General features: G+C 37.8%; 1 protein-coding gene across 3 annotated transcripts in view; it reads right to left on the bottom strand.

The window, feature by feature from the left end:
- Positions 1 to 18: 18 nt before the first annotated feature.
- The window catches only part of LOC135498794 (zinc finger protein 91-like), a 32,116-nt gene continuing 11,643 nt past the window's right edge, over positions 19 to 20,491 (bottom strand). For 2 of the 3 annotated variants that reach the window (XM_064789244.1, XM_064789246.1), the window contains one exon: positions 19 to 19,700. In XM_064789244.1, coding sequence (XP_064645314.1) covers positions 18,780 to 19,700 — 921 coding nt within the window. In that variant the 3' untranslated portion in view covers positions 19 to 18,779. The remainder of the gene's footprint in view (positions 19,701 to 20,491) is intronic. The other variant, XM_064789245.1, reaches the window with a different exon arrangement.

Here is a 20,491-nt window from a genome sequence, read left to right as displayed (position 1 = left end):
GTAAAACAACGCACAAAACTATTGCATTGGTATTTTAATTCATTCAGACTAAAGAATAACATAGTTTGCATACATTGTGATAAGACAATCATTGCATACCTAACCAAACATGCTGCTAAAAGCTCCGCGAATAAAAGTTCACCAGAAAAGCTAACATTTTCCACTGGAAAGCTTGCCCAAACACCCATACTTCAATGTACACTGTTACCGGTATATGAGTAATGTAAAGGCAAGGTACAGTTAAAGATATCTCAACATATGGCTAGCTTAAAGCACACCAGAGGAAAGCCTACAAGCCCAAACTTTCACCGAAATGAACGCTCATAATGTTAGCTTGTTCAGGAGGTAGGCCAAATGATGGAACACCCTGGGAACTCTTGACATGATTTAACAGTCCAGGGAATACCAATATCTATAGTTGAAGATCTCGGAGTTGCACCAGCCTGAATCGAACAGCTAGGGACTCGTTAAAAGGAGCAAAATTCAGGCTAGATTTAACTCTGAAATAACTCCACACACTGAAGTCATTAACTCCTCTGCAAAAAGGCAGAACACTTTAATACCACAGTGTCCTAATCACAACTGTCATCCCCAAATTCGTGTCACTGATGCGCTATCCAGCGCGTAGGTGGCACGTATACGCGAAAGAGAGATAAGCGCGTCATTGCGCAACTCGCGCGTACGTTGTAGGAAAGATGTCAGTTGGGATTTTGACAGTAAGTGTCCAATTTCAAATTTTCTTGTCGTGAGGCCATAGGAATTTCTTCTGGTTTGTATGAAGCACTTGTTTCACAGGAAACAGTTCATCTCACCTGTGGTTTAGTTTTAAAAGTTGGTTAAAATTGTGAAAACAAATGATACCAAAACAAATGGAACAGTCAACGGCTTATGATGAAGTGCCACTTCCCAGATAAAATACAAATCTGAAGTGAAACAAATTGCCGCTGTACATTAATCTAATTGGTGCCAATTAACCAATCTGTTATGCAAATTAGTATTCCGGGTGGACTCCTCCGTAGGTTGGGAACTTATCCTTCACGTTCAGTTGGGCGCCATATTTATTATAGGTCAAAATCATTACACAAGTTGAAATGCATATCACAATCAAAGTTAAGAAATCTGCATTCAAGATATTAATTTTTGGTTAGTTAGCACCAATTAACACCTGGAATAGTAACTTACTCAAGAATATTACATGATCATCTCAGAATCACGCTACCTGTCCACCCTATGTATCACAATGGACATTTCAAACACACCATCATCAGAATATGTTATTCTGGAGACGGAGGGGGGAGGGCAGGGTCCATTTAAACTGCAAATTGTAACTCGCCTTTCATTATAATCATGGCAGTCATCCACCCTCATTATAATAAATGGGTATGCCCTAGAACAATGCTTGGGAAATACCACAATGTGATGCAAGGATGGACAGGTTAAAATATTAGTTGCAGATTTGTGTTCTGTCTTCACAAACCAATGTGGACTTAATTCCGAGGCCTTCAAATCAACAAAGTTTCCCTTGATATCATTTTCCACAATAATAAATTGCTAACTGATAATTCAGCACTGGCAATAAATATTATTGTTACAATGTATTATCAATATCGTTTTATTCATAATGCTCACACCTTATATTTGTGACTTGAGTGTAACATTTCATATTGCAAAATCATGCCATTGTGCATAAAAAGGCGATGGGACTTCTCGAAGCGCCCCAACTATCTATTAGTGTTAAGTGCAAAGTTTAATTCAATGGGTGTGGCAGCTTAGAATTGAATAACTGTACAACTGTAACACAAAATGTTTATGCTGTAGTTTCATCAATTTTACGAAGATTTTACTCATTTTTTCAGGCAGAAGCCAAATCATCCAACATGATCAGGTCCAACCCTGCAAGCCATCCGCCCCCAGGACATCGTGGGTATGTTCCGATAACAGTGCTTCGACAAGACCTCTGCAGTTAAAAGGCTTAACTCATTTGGATATCGAGGGTCGGTGACTGGTATCAATCTGTAGTCAAGTATTCGGATTTGGGAAATGTGTTAGTTGTATCAAAGTGAGCACCAGATAGCTCTTATCAGCATTTTAGGGCATTTCCGAGGCTTCCTTTATTCAAACTGAGCATACCCTGCCTCTGTAAACTTTAAAGATAACATTACAATAACTGCGGTGTGGTACTTTCTCCCAAACAACATACAACAAGAGTCGTCCATCACCCCTACTTATCCGAAGTGGACTTTCCCAACAATGCAGTGTTCAGTCCACTTTTGATTTCAGGGTAGGTACAAGGTTAAAGCTAATCTGGGATGTCCTCCCCTCCCTACTTACAGTGCAATATGATGCTTGGTGCAGGAGCGTCGCCACCTTTTGGAGATGATAAAGAGTACAGAAATTGATTTTTTTCCCTCAAATTCTGATGCCGAACTATTACTGATTTGAGGCATTCTGTCGCAAAGGTTAAGACCCAGAAATTGTCACAAAAAGCAGTGAATATTGTCCAAAGAAATTCACTTTACCATTTTTTGGAAAAGTCTAGTTAACATATTTTAATGTACAATCGTTTATTTTGGGTCACTACAGGTATTTCGGGCATTAAAAAAAATTCTCGTTCTTCCCGGATGGTGCTCATAATAGAAAAACAAAAAATCTAAAATTTCTGTAAAATACATTGGCCTTACTTTCGAAAATTGCATCTAAAACACTTATTTTTTGTCCGATTTTAGAAATTCCCAGTTCTACAAATAGTCTTATTCAGAAAAAAATATCAGTCAAGAAGTCCAAATAATCAGTTTTCCTTCACAAAAGATGGCGCTACTCCACTTCTCCTCAACGAAATACAAATTGCCGACGTGCAAGACCTTGCTTAAAGCAAATGAAATTAAAACATACGACCTAAATATCTACGCCCATCTAGAACACTCAATAAAAGTCAATGCCGTGAAAATAAACCACTCATCAAGTTGTTTGCTAGAAATACTTTTTACATTTACAAGGTTTTTGTGAGCTACCTCAAGAATAATGATCATGTATCATCAGGTCCACCATCAAGGGGATGGAAGAGGCCCAGGTGTGCAGCGTTTTCAATTTAAGAAATGTAAGGCATTTTCCAAATGTATTGACAAAACAATCAGATGAAAACCACTCAAAGGGCACTTTTGGCCATGATTTTATTTCAGGGTCTTGTTCGTTGACATTTAATCATCCATCTCTCCCATCTCTTGCGAGGAACCTAAATAACAAAGCAACCCAGTGAAACTGACCGAGGACGGGCATCACTTTTGACACTCTGAAGTTTGGAGACATTTTTTTTGTACCAAATACTTAATAATCTTAGTCTAATTAGACTGAAAAGCCTCTGTGTCATGTTCACAAGCCAATGGTTTTTATCATTCAAATTTTGTTGGAAAAAGTTGTCTCTTTTTTATACTCATACAGCGGTCATTGGCTTCATCACTGCGCCTGCTCAACAATGTTCAACGGTTTAAACCAAATACTGCCTCAAGTCCTCAGGGCGCAAAGGGTTAACTGGGCCCGTTCCTTTGATGTGACACCTTCCCTCTGGACACATTATGCAGCAGAATGTATTCTACATGTACATGTCATATCCTCACAATGCCTAGCTTTAACTCTGCTGATCCAAGACATAGATAACTTAAACCTGCAAACATCATAGAGTTGATCTATCTCTACACCGTCGCAAAATTCCAACATGCAGGGGGAGGGTGCCACAGTTTGTAACACCTGATAACAGTTTCAACAATTTCAACGTTTAATCAATCAACTTCTTTAAGATTCTCTACTGATTATGGCACAGATTATAACTCTTATTAATCGTTCATGTGGTAATTAGCATAATTATGCAATTAATTAGCACAACTGAATCAACTGCTATGGCAACTCATATCATTTGGGTTTTTTTGGGAGCGAAATGAACGCTTAAAATTTTTAAGAACCTAACTCGAACTAGCAAACTATTCAGCACTTTTCGTCTCAGCCAATTTCATTTTTTACACGCTTTTCGCAATTCGAAACCAAACTTAAGAATAAACTGGCTACTTTGTTGCAATGAACCAATAGAAGGCAGAAAGGTTAGCAAGTTAGGCCAAAATGTGGCAAAAAATAGTGGCACCACCTATCATATTACCTTTGGACTGGTCCATCAACTACCAAGTTTGTGGCAATGGAATAGCTCATTTTAGAAAATAGGGGGAGGGGGGTATACATAATATCAAGACAGGTTTGGAATTCTGGGAGGTAACTGGCCGATATATTCGTCTTGCTACCAGGTGAACACAAGACTGCACTTCTTGGGTTGTATTGCTAACATCACAGTTAGTTAAGTTATGGCTTCCGGGATGTTCCGACAACCGTCATCAATGTATTTTTCTTGTTTTCGCCAGAATTGCTTGATTTCGTCAAAATTGAAGATATCGCCTCCAGACCTTGACATAAGTATATTTTACAACTATATATTAAGTGAACTCTTTTACTTTCAAATGATATTATAATATTACCTGGGGACCTTAAACAAGCAATATTTCCCCAGCATAGCAACATTGAGGAACCTGCAGAACTAAAAATCCAGATGGCAGCACAAGTACTAAAAGGTACACTGCCAGTGCATTTTCCATTAAATCAAGTTTTGTTGATTTTCTCCATAAAATTCATCAAAATAGATTTTTGGTGCTATTTCCCCATGTAGAGTAATTAAGGGTTGAAATATTCAATAATCCTTGACCGAAGAAATGGCTTTCTCATCACAACCATGGTCCACTTGCCTGCAGGGCCCCCTATTGGTAGGTTTTGTTGTGCGGGTTCCTCATTTTACAACTTACGTCTGGCTCTGTTGTTTTCAAAAGGGACACAGATATATTCAAGAAGTAGGGCATTCACTGTCGAGAGCACTTTCGACATCGTCTCATGCAGAGAGATATATCTGCATTCTCAAGGAGCAGTTAATCTGTCGGAACATCTGAGCTTCTTAGAATCTCGAAGGTATTGTTACCGGGATTGGCGTGGAACAACTGGCCCAAATTATATTGTTTACACCGAATTTGGGATATTTTCCTCACACACACAGAAACGGACAACAAAACTGCATGAAATGCTTTACAAAATGCAACCTTTCCATGACGAAATCATCAATGCAGAATTAAGCGGACAATCATAATGCCTGACATGACCACTGCGTGGCGACACTGGGAAACTACACTCATATAAAATGTTATAATTCAAGTTACACGTTGAGAAAATTTGCGAAAAGATGAAGTTTTAAAATACGAACCTTCATAAGGTGAAAACAGGAAACGAATTCAAGACCTATCTGATTGTAACAAATGACCTTGATTAAGGTCACGATCATGGCCGTGACACACATGACCTTTATCAAGGTCAAAATCATGTGATCTTTACCTCTGAAGTGGGCACAACACAGTCAAAGTGCAAAACTGGTAAACTGGTAAACTGACTGTTTGACTTGGTTTCTTCTTTTGGCAGCACATTCATTTTACAGGGTCATCACAAATAAAAACACAAGGATGGTGAAGAGTTAACAGACAACAACAATGACCTTCAACAGCTAGGACCAACACCAGACAATACTGTGTATTTTAAGGATATTTAGAAGCGAAACCTTTCAAAATCAATGCCTAAGAAATCTAGGTCAGTCCCAGTCTATTCCAAGGTCACACACAAGTCAGCAAAGGTCACAATGTAAGTTAAAGCTTTGACCTTGACCCCTCAAATTTGACCATGATGAAAAACATCTGACCAGAAAGGAATCCAAATCAAACAGCAAAACTCATTTCATTTAAAATTGAACATAACTTTTCAAAGTGTTCATTCAATACATTTTTCAATTAACAATATTGAATTGAGTTTAGAGTCAATTTACCAATTGCCACGGTAACGACATCAGACCTAGAGAATACTCTGAAAGTTGACACTGTACTACACTCACCATTACAAAAGGTGCTGGGTGTCTATAAAATCTGAAACCAGCTGAAACGGTTGGCTATAAAATGAAACAGCAGCCTAAGGCCACCCAATCGAAATGCTCTACAAGCACTACAATAATTAAAGCGTGATTTTAAATCGTAAGCTACGGAAATGATACATTTTCTTACACTAACAAAACAAGATGGCAGCGAATCAAGCAAAATCAAATATGGCGGTTATTGTATAACACTATTAATGTAAATTATGTGATGAGATGCACCTATGGTAAATCTATGATGCACCTAGAATGTATGCTATGTATATCATAGGTAGTAGTGTAGAAATGCCTGAAGAAAAGAATCTCAACTAGGGCCTGTTAGCCGAGCACTTGAGCCAACCAGAAGGCGGGCAACAGAGAGGGCACAGATGCCCTGCAAGGCTCATTAAAACTTGTTTTTCTTGGAAGATTTTTTTGGAAATATCGACATAAGTTACTGAGAGTGGCGCCCTCTAAGGTCGAAAGATGGACAGATTTTCCTTTAACAATAGTTAAACTGTCATTGTATTGCCCCACCTGGAAAAAATTGGCATGTGGGTATGTGGTATGTGGTTTTAGATACTGCCACGTGGTACAGACACCAAAAGGATCACAGGCCAATAATCATTCAATAGAGGTTCTGAGCCACAGCACTTGATTTAAATGATTTCATAAATGAGAATGCCTGAAAATACTCCCAGCATCGCTGAGAAATGCACAAAGAAACCTAAACCCAATCAACATATTTGTTGTGACATTTCCACACTACTGACTATGCTATGCAACACATGCAATCGCCTGCTATATGGCATTCAAATAAAATATACATTTCAATGAAATAAATTGAATGGCAAAATCAGAATCTATATACAGTATGGCAGCAAAGCACCTAGTCCTGATGGGGAACCACCTTAACCATGGAGGTCTAGTTTCATATGATGAACAAATTGCAACACAGACCTTGTGAAAATATTGAAGCTGGGTAGTAGATTTGTTCAAAATTCACTTTTTTCTAATTATGGGGTCATTTTATAGCGTCACTGAACACACGACAGTAGAATGAGAAATTTCTGCGGGATCTGTTTATTTTTGCGGAATTTCCCTAAGGCATGATTCAGATAATTTCTCTTAACATTTAAAGATGAACTTACATTCTTGACATAATTTTTTTCTGGGTGACGACATCACGCCAGATAGCTTGCAAGAATTAGGAATTCTGCAAAATATTTCATTAATGGCTTATCATTATCATGATATCAAATTACAAAATATCAAAAATATCAGTTCGTGTTTTAAAAATTCATAATTTTTCCATCTTTGAAACTGTCATCACCGTAAGCTCTAAACAATATCTTAAAACCATGCACCTACATGTAGTCAAAAATCACCAGAATCATAGAAATAAGTGCACCCAAAAAAAGCACAAATGCAACCTCTAAAACCAATGTTTTTACAAAAAAAAAATTTGAAATATTTTACACAGGCAAGTTATAATCTCAATAGTACAGGCGAAGATAAGGATAGAAAATCTGTTGAGAAAAAGAAATAGGTAGGAAAAATGTAAAAATTAAATAGTGAGGAGTGTGTTGTTCCAGAGGGCAAATTTTCATTTCAATCTCTGAAGTGGTACCATTATTGCATCATATGGACCTGCCACGGCCAAAAATGTCCAGAAGGTATTTTGACAGGATTTTAAAGTATTTTCAGCCAATTCTGCCAATTTTTTTGTGTATTCTAGTGATTTCTACCAACATCCGAAGTGTACTTTTAATGCAATTCCCTTGGCAAAATCTAGAAATCAAGGTATTAGTTTCATTAATGTTGGTGAAAAAAGCTTAATATTCCAAGAGTGTACTCGTTGGCAGCTCTGCACATAGGATATACTTGTACTGGGGCTAAAATTGTACCCATTCCTTACTATTTAGTTTCAGAATGAACACTTTCATTCAATTTCGGTTGAGAATGCACATTTCAGTAAGGTCAAGGTCGGCAAGGTCAAGGACAAATTTTGAAGGGCATGTCTCAATCGTCAAGTATAGATATCACCCTCAGTCAGTTCCAATAGAGTTGATTATGACAAACATTTTGGAAATAATTAATATGTACTTCGTCTGCACCGCTTTTTGAAAGCTTTTTTAAGTAATCGTGATTTTGGCAACAAATTGGAGAGATAAAGAAAGGGAAGGTTACATGCAGTTTTGGTGTTGCAGACAGCACAATTACCGATCACTGGAATGTAAAATTTATTTGGAATTATCGATAATATTGTTGAATATAACTGATTCATCAAGACAGAGGTTTTAGGACACAGGTTAAAATACTAAAAGGTAAGAGTGAATCTTTCTGGAAGGAATATATTTTTCAAAATACTTTTTGGTCGGATTTCATGGTCAAATTATCTGCAGTAAGTCAATAAGTTCAAGGTTGAATTTCATTTGCGTTGACCTTTTTAGAGGTCAGAGGTCAAGGTAGTAGTGAAGGATCTCAAGGTCGTGACTACAAGCCGAAGTGACGAATAACATATAACGACATCAGACTGTGCTGAGCACAAAATGCCAATCCTGTATAAATATGGCCATAAATATTGGGGTCTGTTATTCAAGATATGATTGGTGAGTGCTGATTTACGACAATTATTTCTGATAACAAAGGCTTTTTGATGCTACCTTTGAGTCATTGACACGATAAATGCAATGATATTAATGCCAAACTCTGGAACAGCTCAAATTTTATAAGGGAAAGAAAGTGACAGCTATAAATTACTCTGTGTTGCTAAGGAAACTATGATGGTTACTATGGCAACCAAAAGAAAACAAAAGACAGACAAAAACTAGGATTATACTACGGAAAGTGCAGACAGGAGAGTGGTTCAAGTCAGAATAAATGAATCTTGAACCCCTATTTCTTTCAACTGGACTCACCCACCTCAATGACCGGACATGTCCATTAAAGGAAACAAGGGAAGTCTTCTTGCAACAAAATAATGCATGCTACGTACAACAATAGTGAGACAGCTAGAGCAGCAAAATTTGCAGCAAAAATATGAAATTATGATTTTAAGAAACAAAATCACCACACTGTATCTTGGATACATTAACAGTACAAGTGAATAAGTAGTATATATGCTCTCCTACCAGTATAATATGCGCATACAATGTAAATATGTCTATACATAGAGTGATGTAATTCGGTCCAGGACCGCGACTACAGATAAGATACAAGTGCGCCAAATAAATGACAGCATTCTGCATTCAGTAGTTAAGTATGAAATTCTGGCTGAAATAGGCAAAGATGTTGGCATGCTCTGCGAAGACTGGGCGAAAAACTTTGAATTGACAAAATCGTTTTACTTGACCATTTCTATGAAAACTACCAATGCTGCAATATTTGTTTTAGGTTTCTGTTTTACCTGAAGGCATATTTGAAGGGGTCCATGTAAGAACCCGGTAGGCCCAGGATTTTTGCAAGTAGAGTTCTTGGTACCGGCTTGTTGATCTGACTGCCCTCTGTCAACTGAAATCAGAGGCATTACTCTACGAGGTGTCAATTACCAAATATTAAAAATCCCGGCAAAACCAAATCAGTCGCACTGAAATAAAAGCGTCAATGTACACAACATAGAAAGGACCTGGTAGGTCACTTTAAACAAGTGTCAAATCGAGCAAGAATTTATTGGTTTTACTGCACAACCATCATCCATATTCTTAGTTCAATCAAGAAATCATATTTAACCACCGGTTGCTATGAATTCTCATATGGCATACATACATACATACATATGTTATATTTATATATAACAATTAAAACTATGCTCACGTTTTATATAAAATCATTATCAATCAATGCCAGAAATGCATCATACTGCACTAACTTTAAAATGCAAACCATTGTGACCAGATGTTTGACACCGAACGACCCCTGCTAGCAAATTTTTTCCCAACCAACTGGATTTTCCAGTACTGGTAGTCTTGTAACACTGACTTTCAGCATTAACTGGCCACTTTGCAAAAAAATTTACCGCCCGGACCGAAAAGCAGCAAATCATCAAATCAACAACATACTACATTACCTACGCAAAAATAGCAAACTCATCCCTATGGGATTATAACTGTATATATTGTCTATATACACACGGGCATATTAAGGCTATCTGGGACAAGGTTGTATCGTGGATACACAATGGTGGCACATTCAATGCGTATGACAAAATTACCTAAAAATCTCAACTATAGTAATATTTAATTTTTTCCATTACAAGTATCATGCATTAATTTGTATGCAAACTTCTAATCATTATTCAATAAAGCCATAGAATTCAGAATCACATCTGACAATTTCGAAATTTAGCGAGCGATGAATCTCGTACAATAAATGATCTATGAATACCATGCATGTCTATAACTAAGTGCTTTGCTCGATTTAAAGGGACAATAAGGGCGTGGGATTTACGTGTCCAGGAGAATAATACCCCTGCTTGCCATTATGTACCGCCACTCGTAGTTTCATACAAGTGCTGATCTCTAATAATAAATTCTGTCAGTGTTGCGAGGCAATATTGGAAATGGCTTGTGGATTTCAGGCAGGCCTAAGGTCACACCCCCTCCTTTCAACGATATTGTTCGGACTCCTGCTGGAAGTCATTTCTGTATGAAAACTAACATATCTTATGCCCAAGTTGTCCCTTTGATCCATATCTGCCAAAAAAATTCAGAATTGGGCCGAAGTTTTTGCAGCCGATACCCCACAATACGACTAAAATTGTAAATTTCAGTTGGTCAGGTCTTACAATCGACACAAAGATGGCCGACGAGGTCTGGTTGCACTAGCTTCAGCTACAGCTGACAAAATCTTCGGCCTCGGTGAATTGCGAGAGCAATATTGCTGATTTGATAGAAAGTCCACTTGGCAGATAGGAGTTAAAATACCTTTTTATTGTTTTCAGAGCAGTGTTGGCTGATCATGCAGGCAGCAATTAAGAACTTAAAACGCTATTACAATAAACTACAACTTGCCCTACATGTACTTAATATTTTTCTTTGGACATGCGCTATTTAAATCAGATGAAAAAATTTAGAAGACAATAAAAGGACTAAAACCTACAACAGATCATCAATGTACATTTTTAAGTACATTTTAAAGACATACATTTGAATTCATAGCCACATTTGTGCCAAAAATAACTCAGTTTTCCGAGACACCAATACACAAAAATCACTGGGAATCGATTGTACCCCTTCAAACGTAAGATATAATTGCCGTTCTTTAGAATCATTTGTCACTGGCAGGTTTACATGACCATTCACTCAAAATATCGCAGCCAATTTAAACCCAGAATGAGAGAATTCCAAATTCTTAACTGATGACTCTCATCTCGGGCTCCCGCCGATACCATAATGGACTCCTTCTAAAGCACACTTATCAAGTCCATTATGGATGTTCTGGGTGTCATGATGAGGAAACTGGTTTTACCAAATAAGCAATCCGCTACACTATGTGTACATTACATGCAAAAAATGTGTAATACCCCGTAACATGAGAATGGACTGCCCCCTAATAGTCTTTTGTGTCAGCGGTTGAGTCCATTTCATACAACAGGTAAACAAATCATCTAAAAACACAAAATCGATTCTGCACCAAATATGTACGTTCACACAAAATGGTTCCCATGGTAACAAGAAGTAAGCACAAATTTTACACAATTTTCAACATTTTTCCATAAATATTCTGAAGCATACAATTTAGAAATAACAATCAATCAATCAATCAATGCTTTGAAGCATCAAAAAGTTTCACAATAACGAAATAAGCTCATTTACATACCCCCCCCCCAAACCCTAACGAGCGCTGACAACTAGATATCTCAAGTTCATAAAAATTTGTATTTACACGTTATTAAATAAAATAGTTTCACCAAAATAATGCCAGTGTTTTTAATTACAGTCGGAAGCGTGTGATTTAAAAAAATAATGCTGCACAAATCAATTCATTAAAAGTTACTTATTTGGATTAATACTAATTCAGTTAGGTTTAATTCATTAGTATCGATTAAGCTAAATTACACGTAGTTGATAACTACATGTGTAATTGATTTCTTGATGAATTAATCAGAGATTTTTACGGGTCAAAAGAGACCACCAAATTCAATGTTATCTGTACTTACTCAGTTCAGTTAATTCCTTAGTATTGATTAAGTCAAATTAGTTAATCAATAACTACATGTACATGCGAAATTGATTTCTTGTGTAATAGATTTCTCGAATAATTAATCAAAAGAGAACTTCGAGTTTTAGTAATCTGTATTTCGAAATCAACAGCAATGCCTTATACACACAGCAGTAATCAGCACTAAAGACCGCACGGGATCCATTTAAAATCTTTTATCGTAAATGCTTCAAAACAACGGTTAGCGCAGAAAAAGTAAAAACAAAAGATCCTAAAAGAAAAAACTAAACGTTAAGCTTGCACGAGTCATTTGGGGAACAAACTGTGTGGACTCTATGTAATCAATGTTGCTGCGTCCACTTCACATACATGTATAGGTCAGTTACATGTTATATAGGCCTTTTACAGCCCCCTCCAGCCGGCTAATGGCGTCAACAGTGTAACACACCTTTTCTTAAACATGTAGGGCATTCATAGGTCTAAGTTGCAGTCTTTTCTAAACTGGATGGATACTGGAAGTATATAAATTCACTGCACAAATTTTTTGTTCTTTTGGCCAAGAGGCACAAAGAATATCTGACAAAATTGTTTTTGGGCAGTTCCATGCCCGTTTCAAGGAAACAGGAAGTAGACAGAAGAATAAAATTTTATCGGCGTTTTTTAATACCTCAAATCCCATATCTGCATGTTTGGATGCCATGCACAGATATCAGCTCTTATGCACTTAGAGTGCTTGCGGCAATGGTCAGTAGATCACATTTAAAACCGTTCTTAAAACCTGGACAGAACGAAAAAATAATTTTGGGTCAAAATATTATTAGAGTAGCTAGGAAATCGAAATTACAACTCCAGACGGGACAAACCATTTGACAGACAGGGGTGTTCTAAAGAGTGTATGTAATGCAATGCATGAGTGTTATGTACAGGTGACCCCCCTATTGGGTCATACCCATTCACTCCTGGCCAGGCAATGAGCGCTACCTGTTATAAGGTCAGGCATTACGTTTCTTTGGCCTTGACGATTTTTCCGTAAGTGCCCTATTTGGAAGCCTTTCTAGGGGTACTAGTTATCAAGATTCGCCAGATGACCCTTTGGATCAGCCGTTCAGCTCGAGTATCTTGGGAATATTTCCTACCAAGTAAAGATATAAAAGGTAAAATAATGTGCTGTGTTTGGTAACGAGACAGTTCGCCAACAAATGCACATTGTTTCTCTATCACAAGTAACAATTTTAGAGCTATAATAGTAAGAGATGTTTGTCGAGCTTGGCTGTTTTCCGCCCTTTGATGAAAGCCACGGCTGTGGGTCCCGATTGTTTGGTGTTGAGGGATTAGGCTAAGGGGAGATGACAATAAATCTGAATAGTGATCAAGGATAGTAGAAACGTAATGGGAGAACACCGAGCTGATACCACTGATGACTGAGTCTACAGGGTGGTCCAGAAAGGTTTTCCCTTGCACAATAGAATTCTATGGTGTATCCATTGTGTGAGGGAAAATAATTCTGGGCCACCCTGTAGAGGGGAACATGATGTCAGTCCATACACAGCAAATATGGGTCGGAATACAGCAGTTATTGGTTTGGGCCATGAAAACAATTATGCCCTTATGTGTTTTTTTTGCTTAATAGCGCGCCAAGTAGGAACAAAGGCCTACCAGAAGGTGATGACGAAAAAAAAAGTCACGAAGCAGACAATGACATGACGACAGACTTTAACTGTAGTGTCTATGATTTTTGGCGAAATCTACAAAATCAGCATTATCTTTATTGACAAATAGGGTGCTTTATATGTTGCTTCTGGTTAAATTATTGTCAAATGTTCGATAAGCTGGAAAAGAGTTAATACCGTTCAGATGTTCGTAACGTTTTGGTTTTATAAACCGCGTTACTACTTTTTATATTTTATGTTAGTAACGTTTTGGTTTATAAACTATGTTAGTACTTTTTATGGCATCTCAACTTTTCCAAATGGCACAAGTCTAACAATATGAATATTGTTTTAGCACTCTATTCAAAATGGCAACATTTTGTGCACTCTAGCAAAATAATCGCATGGTTACACAGCACTCTAGCAAAATGGCACTCTAGAGAGGCTCGTCTCTGCAACATAACTGGGAGACCCAAATTACGTATTCAGAACCCCACATCGTGAATCAACAAGACAAAAGCAAGATGAAAACATCTTTTGTTTTTGCACTCTATTAAAGAATGGCAGCATATGGTGCACTCTAGCAAAATAATGGCACGATTAAGCATCACTGTAGCAAAATTGCTCTCCAGAGAAGGCACGACCTTGCAACATAACTTTGAATGCAATAGCGGTACTGTGAACCTGGAATTGTGAATCAATGAGTCTGAACAATGTGAAACTAACTGGGATACACAAGACAGGAATCAAAATCCTTATTGAATAAAAGCATTATGGCAACGGTTACATTTAGAGCACCTACTGAAAAAATGGCAACAAGAATAGTATGCTGTGAGTGAACTTCACTTCAGATGTACGTTTCTTATTACACAGATTTTTCTGTAATCATTGAAATATTTACTTTGAAACTTGATTTCAGACATGTTAAGTTACCGGTTTCTAAAGATTGACAACACAACATATTAACTTGATGAAGGCAAAACAAATTCTCTACAGTTATCACACCAATATGTGCAAAATGATGCAGGCAACACTAAAAGAGCAGGAAAAAACTGACAATAAGCAAAACAGCTAATTAGCAAAATGGTTAGCTAATTAGTTAATTTCAACAGTTAATTAGTCATTTAAAACTACTTATAATCTTAAAGCTGGTTTGGTATACAACAATCATATCAATGCCTTTCATTCATAACATGGTTATCTTTTGAAAATTTTCATTCATAACATGGTAATCTTTTGAAAATTTAAGAGATGATTTGCTGTCATAATTTACAACTGAAAGGAAATCATACGGATCTTCCATCTTTTATGTAAACTGATTTGTGTTTTTTCTCTGTAATCTATGCAAAAAATGCAACATAGTTTTGTTGGTATATTTATAATCTTGTTGGCATTTATAGTTTTGTTGGCATTTATAGTTTTGTTGGTATTCATACATGTAGTCTTGTTGGTATTTATAGTTTTGTTTGTATTTATAGTTTTGTTGGCATTTATAGTTTTGTTGGTATTCATACATGTAGTGTTGTTGTATTTATAGTTTTGTCTGAATTTATAGTTTTGTTGGTATTGATAGTTTTGTCTCTATTTATAGTTTTGTTGGTATTGATAGTTTTTGTTGGTCTTGGGTTTTGTTGGTATTCATAATTATTCTTTTTTTTACAAAGCTAGAATCATTTTTTGACACTGGTTGGTGATCAAGTTATTTTTTTTCCAAAATATCAAATCAGTTCACAGATAATCAGGAATTAGTTAAAGCTGGATCCAAATCGTTTATGCAACTGTCAAATTGTACAATATACCTCCCCTCCTCAAAGATATGAATACCGACACCATTAACGAAGCTCCAGGGTTGTTTTTTACGATACAATATTTTACGAGGGCTTCATAGCCGAGTGGTTAACACTGCTGGCTACCACGCAATAGGGCCCGGGTTCGATTCCGGGGAGAACTCAGGATTGTATCTTTGGAGGAACTGGTGTGGCTTTCAAGGAATTTAAATTCCTGGCTCTTCATAGTCCTTTGAATGAGACTTTAAACCGAGGACAGGCAAAAGATCCCAAACATGGGGTAAATATGTAAACCTGACGTGGACTAACTCCTATGGCAAAGGGCCAAAAATGGATCATGAAGCCCAAAATGGTCGATTGATTACCATAGAATATTGCTGCAAAGTTTCTACTAAGGACTTAAGCCTGGCGCAGAAAGCTTTTCGCGCTTCCCGAGTGCACCCAAGGTGGGACTTACAATCAAACCTCCGTGGAAGGTGACTATTTAGCCGACAGTGTCCTAATGATATCCTTTATAACTCTGTTGGTCATTTCATCCCAAGGTGTAAAAATGTGGAAACCATGAGGGAGTGTCCAAGATATAGTTTGACAGTTGCATTGAAGGGAAATCACAGATTTGTTTTAGATTTTTCAAAGGTTGGTCGCAATGTGTACAACACCTGTCTTTGGTATTTTGTTTATGTTTCTGGCAAGATCCATACATTGGCGAACAACAACATTTACATTATCTGGATTTCAGAGGCATGGAGGGAAATATCTTTGGTTTTAGTAACCTCATAGCCAGGGACAATTGACACCTGGGGACGAGGTATTGATATCTCTAAAGCTTCATGACAAATCACAAATCACAATGATACAAATTACTGTCATACCAGTATTGGATTAGTCGGATGAGTTTTCCTTTTCTAAGGAAGGATGAACACTTTTTAACGCGCTTTTACACCTATTGGGTGCATTGGCCAAGTTTCTGTTTCTTCAGCCAGAAAGACATGATACAGTCAAACACATGGTTTACATTGGATTCTAAAAATGATGAAACAAGCGTATTCAAAAAGAATGGATTTCATGGTACAAATACTAAAATGCGTCTCAACACTACGATATGGAAGAATTAAACACAATAAAACTGTTCTGTTTCAGGATGGTTTGTTAAACAAAATCGGATATGCTCCTTTCCGATGTTAATGGTTCTCATAACAAGTAAACACATCCGTGGTCCCTGCACTATACAATACTTACCATCAACCAGCAAATTTTTGTGGATGTTTTATTTTCGTGAATCAGTTCGAGTAGTGAAAATTTCCTTTTTAGGCACCAAGTCCACCAAAACGAAACTCACGAACATTTTTTACTTTATATCTTATTTTGCAAATTGAAAAACAAATAAAGATCAGCGTAAATATACAGGGAAATGTTTGTGAAGCAAAAAATATGCAAATTTGTTCATTTTTTATTTAGTGCAGACGAGTATTTTGCTTATGTTCCCGAAATTTAATTGTTTATTCATTAGATATGAAAGTTGCAGTATTTTAATGGTTTCTCTTTCCTCCTCAATCGCGAAAATAACACAGTCGCAAAAAATACTAGGTTTCTAGTATTCGTCATGTCTAGTGCAGAGCCCCACAGAAAATTTCTGGACAGATCTCTTTTCGCCTATAACTTAAACGTTGTGATTTTAAAAAACTGATCATAAAATGCATAATCAAGGTGTCTAAAATAACTTGGAAAGTCCACAGCCAGCCACACAGTTTCTTATATCAAAATCAATGAAATTGAAACTGACGAGATTGAAATTTTTAATCGTCTAAAAGGTTAAGTAAATTTTTTTGTCATGGCAGATTATAATGGTAGTATGTAAATGTTGAAACGAGCTGAATGAAAAGTTTTTTTTAAACGAAAATGAAAGATCAAGTTTACATGTAATATTCATTGCAGGATTCTTCCTAACAAAGCTTTCAAAAATCAAGACAATTAATGTTCTAAAAACCGATTTCAATCTTCGTTTTTTTTCCGCTGTGGAAATTCCAAGTTTTGTAAACTCAACAGGCGCAGTCGCCTACTGCAGTGTAGTGTGTGTACCCTCCCCTTCTTTCCAAAGTGGACTCTCCCAGTGCAATGTATAATGCATTCACTGGGATGGTCCAAATTGGTAATCAGGAGGGATCAGGATGGCCTCGTCAATATATGGTTTCAGTGGACATATTCTTAAGTTCAATAACTCCACGAAAGTTGTTTTAAAAAGTCGTGAGAAGAAATTTACAGTTACTGTAACTTTACAGATGTTTTTATATATATCTCAAAACACTTTGTTCTTTACAGTAAATTTAGGCAAATAAATTGAAAACGGCTTATTTTGTTAAGTATGGACAAGTAAGTATTTTATAAGGGGAACAATTAGAACTCAACCTTTCCTTGAAATTAGACTTTTCACGTTTTTTTATCATAAAACCCCCCCAAAGAATATGCCCACGTCATATGTTCCTAACATTCGATAACAAAGCACTTAAACACGATTGGATAAAATAGCAACTACATGTATAAAAGTATGTGGGATGGCAGAAAATACTAATCAAACACGTAAAAGCTGGTCAAATTTTTAAGAGGTTTAGTGCAAAACCACCCTTTAGTTTCACCAATGGACTTGCCCATTTTGAGAAGTATTGTAAGACGGACAAGTCCATTTGTGTCATTAGGGAATCAAGGTGTAGATAACTATAATACAGGAGAAACAAACTCTGTTACCATGGGAACCAAATTTGGCAAAAGTAGCGAACATGACACACAAGATTTAAATGTACAAAAGTACAGTGGTAGCACAGTCTGTACCGAATCAGCATAAAATGACTGCTCCCCTGCTATAGGGAGCAATCGTTAATGCATAACATGTCAAAACATGAATATGAAAACTGGACCTCTGCTTTTAAACTTCCACGCTTTAATTTGACGTGGACCCCAAAGTCGTCTACAATGTACTAACAAATTACGCAATTAGATTGCAACCGGATTTCTTAATTCGTCTCTGCTGCCAATAAGACATGGACTTGTGCTGTCAGAATCGATAATAACGGACACGAAGCAAACTGCTGCTTTGGATGCACACTTAAATCAAGGTGAGGTCGTCTCGGTAATTGAATAATTCTACAGCGACCTCCCAACGATGACTTGATGCGAATTGCAGCAGTTGAATTGAACTCTGTAAAGTCGTCACTGTACTTCCATCCCCGTGCCGAGATCGGCGACAATCGCATCAGGATGCTGCGATTTCATATGTTTCAGTAAATGGCAACGCCACGTGAAGCTCTGATCGCACATGTTGCACGCATGCTTCTTCTCCGAGTGCATGCGCATGTGTTGCTTCAGCGCATACTCCGACATGAAGGACTTCTCACATTTGTCACACTTCACCTCCTGGCTTCCGTCGGTCTGCGAATGTGCACGATTCAAGTGCGCTTTCAGGTTATCCTTGCGCCCAAACTGGCGATCGCAGTATTGGCACTTGTGAGGCGTCTCGCCTGTGTGCGTCTTCAGATGCCGACCTAACTTACTCGATGTACGGAAGCACATGTCGCAGTACATGCACCTGTAGGGTTTCTCGCCCGTGTGCGTTCTGACGTGAATCACCAGATGAGACTTCGTCGTGAAGCGCTTCTCGCAGTGTTGGCAAGGGAATGGTCGCGGTTGCACAGAAGATTTCCCGCCCGCATCCATTTCAACCGAGTTCTCTGCAAACGACACGTCAATCGACAACGCGTCTGCTTCGGACGAGTCCTCGGGCTCCTCCTCACGGCTGGTACTGGGACTAGCATCTGGGTCGCCGGAATTCACATTCAAATTCAAATTATTTGCGGGGAACGGAATAGAATTTTTATGATTCTCGTCCCAGGTTTCTGCCATTCTTTTACCGTTCACCATTGCCTGGTCATGTGGTTTCAAACCCAAAGCTTTAATGTCACTTTTTGTCATCTTCGTGTCAGTAGTGGTCGGCTGGCAAGAGGTGTTGCTCATATCGCAAGTGCCCTCTGAGCAGGTGGCATCTGTCATGGATTTCTCAAGATTTTTCTTCAAGTTAATTGCCGATTTACCGTTTTCTTGCTTCACCAATTCAGCATTCTCTTTTGGTTCCTGCTGTTGAAAGAAAAGAGTTAGAAATAATGATCTTACTTTTAACCCTGTGAACCCCAACCGTCCTCGTCAATACGTACCACCATACCTGTTAATTTTGCCAAACGTTCCAACATTCCTCCCACTGTCAGTCACTGTACATCATGTACACTGTTGGCAATGCTTGCAGTATCACCAAAACCATCATTCACATCTTCATCATCACTTTCCGACTCAAAATCGTCAGGAAGGTCATAATTACTGTCACCTTATCCAACCCCCGAACCACTGTCAACTCACATATTACACCTCCTGGCCATTTTACTCCACGGAAAACGCCTCAAAATCGAAGAAAATTGAACAAAATATTCTAAATCGGCAAACAGGTACGCGTGGATACCGGCATTTTGGTTGTCAGGGTTTATGACACACGTGACGTCATGCCAGAATACCGGGGTTTAAAAGGTTGACAGCACAATGAAAATCTCAACTCAGAAATGCTACGTCTGAGAAGAAATGAACATGATGAACGCCTGTTGTGTATACACGGCAGACCAGAAGATGCACAGCCTTCAGCTCTATACAGTAGTATAGCAGATTAAGATATTCTGTAGGCCCCCAAATATTCACCACAGGCAAACATTTCTGACATAAAAGAAACTCTGGAGGGTTTTTTTAACAGATAGTGCCATCAGTTGCTGTGGCAAGGGATTCTGCTTGGCAGTGGGAACGCGTTCGAACATTCTAACCACCAACCATCTGTACATTCATACTTGTGGCTCGAACTGCCCATTGACGACACAGCAGTACTGTGG

Source organism: Lineus longissimus, chromosome 14, assembly GCF_910592395.1.
Source record: "Lineus longissimus chromosome 14, tnLinLong1.2, whole genome shotgun sequence".
Taxonomy (NCBI): Eukaryota; Metazoa; Nemertea; class Pilidiophora; order Heteronemertea; family Lineidae; genus Lineus; species Lineus longissimus.
The sequence above is the reverse complement of the archived record's forward strand: the minus strand, read 5'-3'. Positions and strand labels throughout refer to the sequence as shown.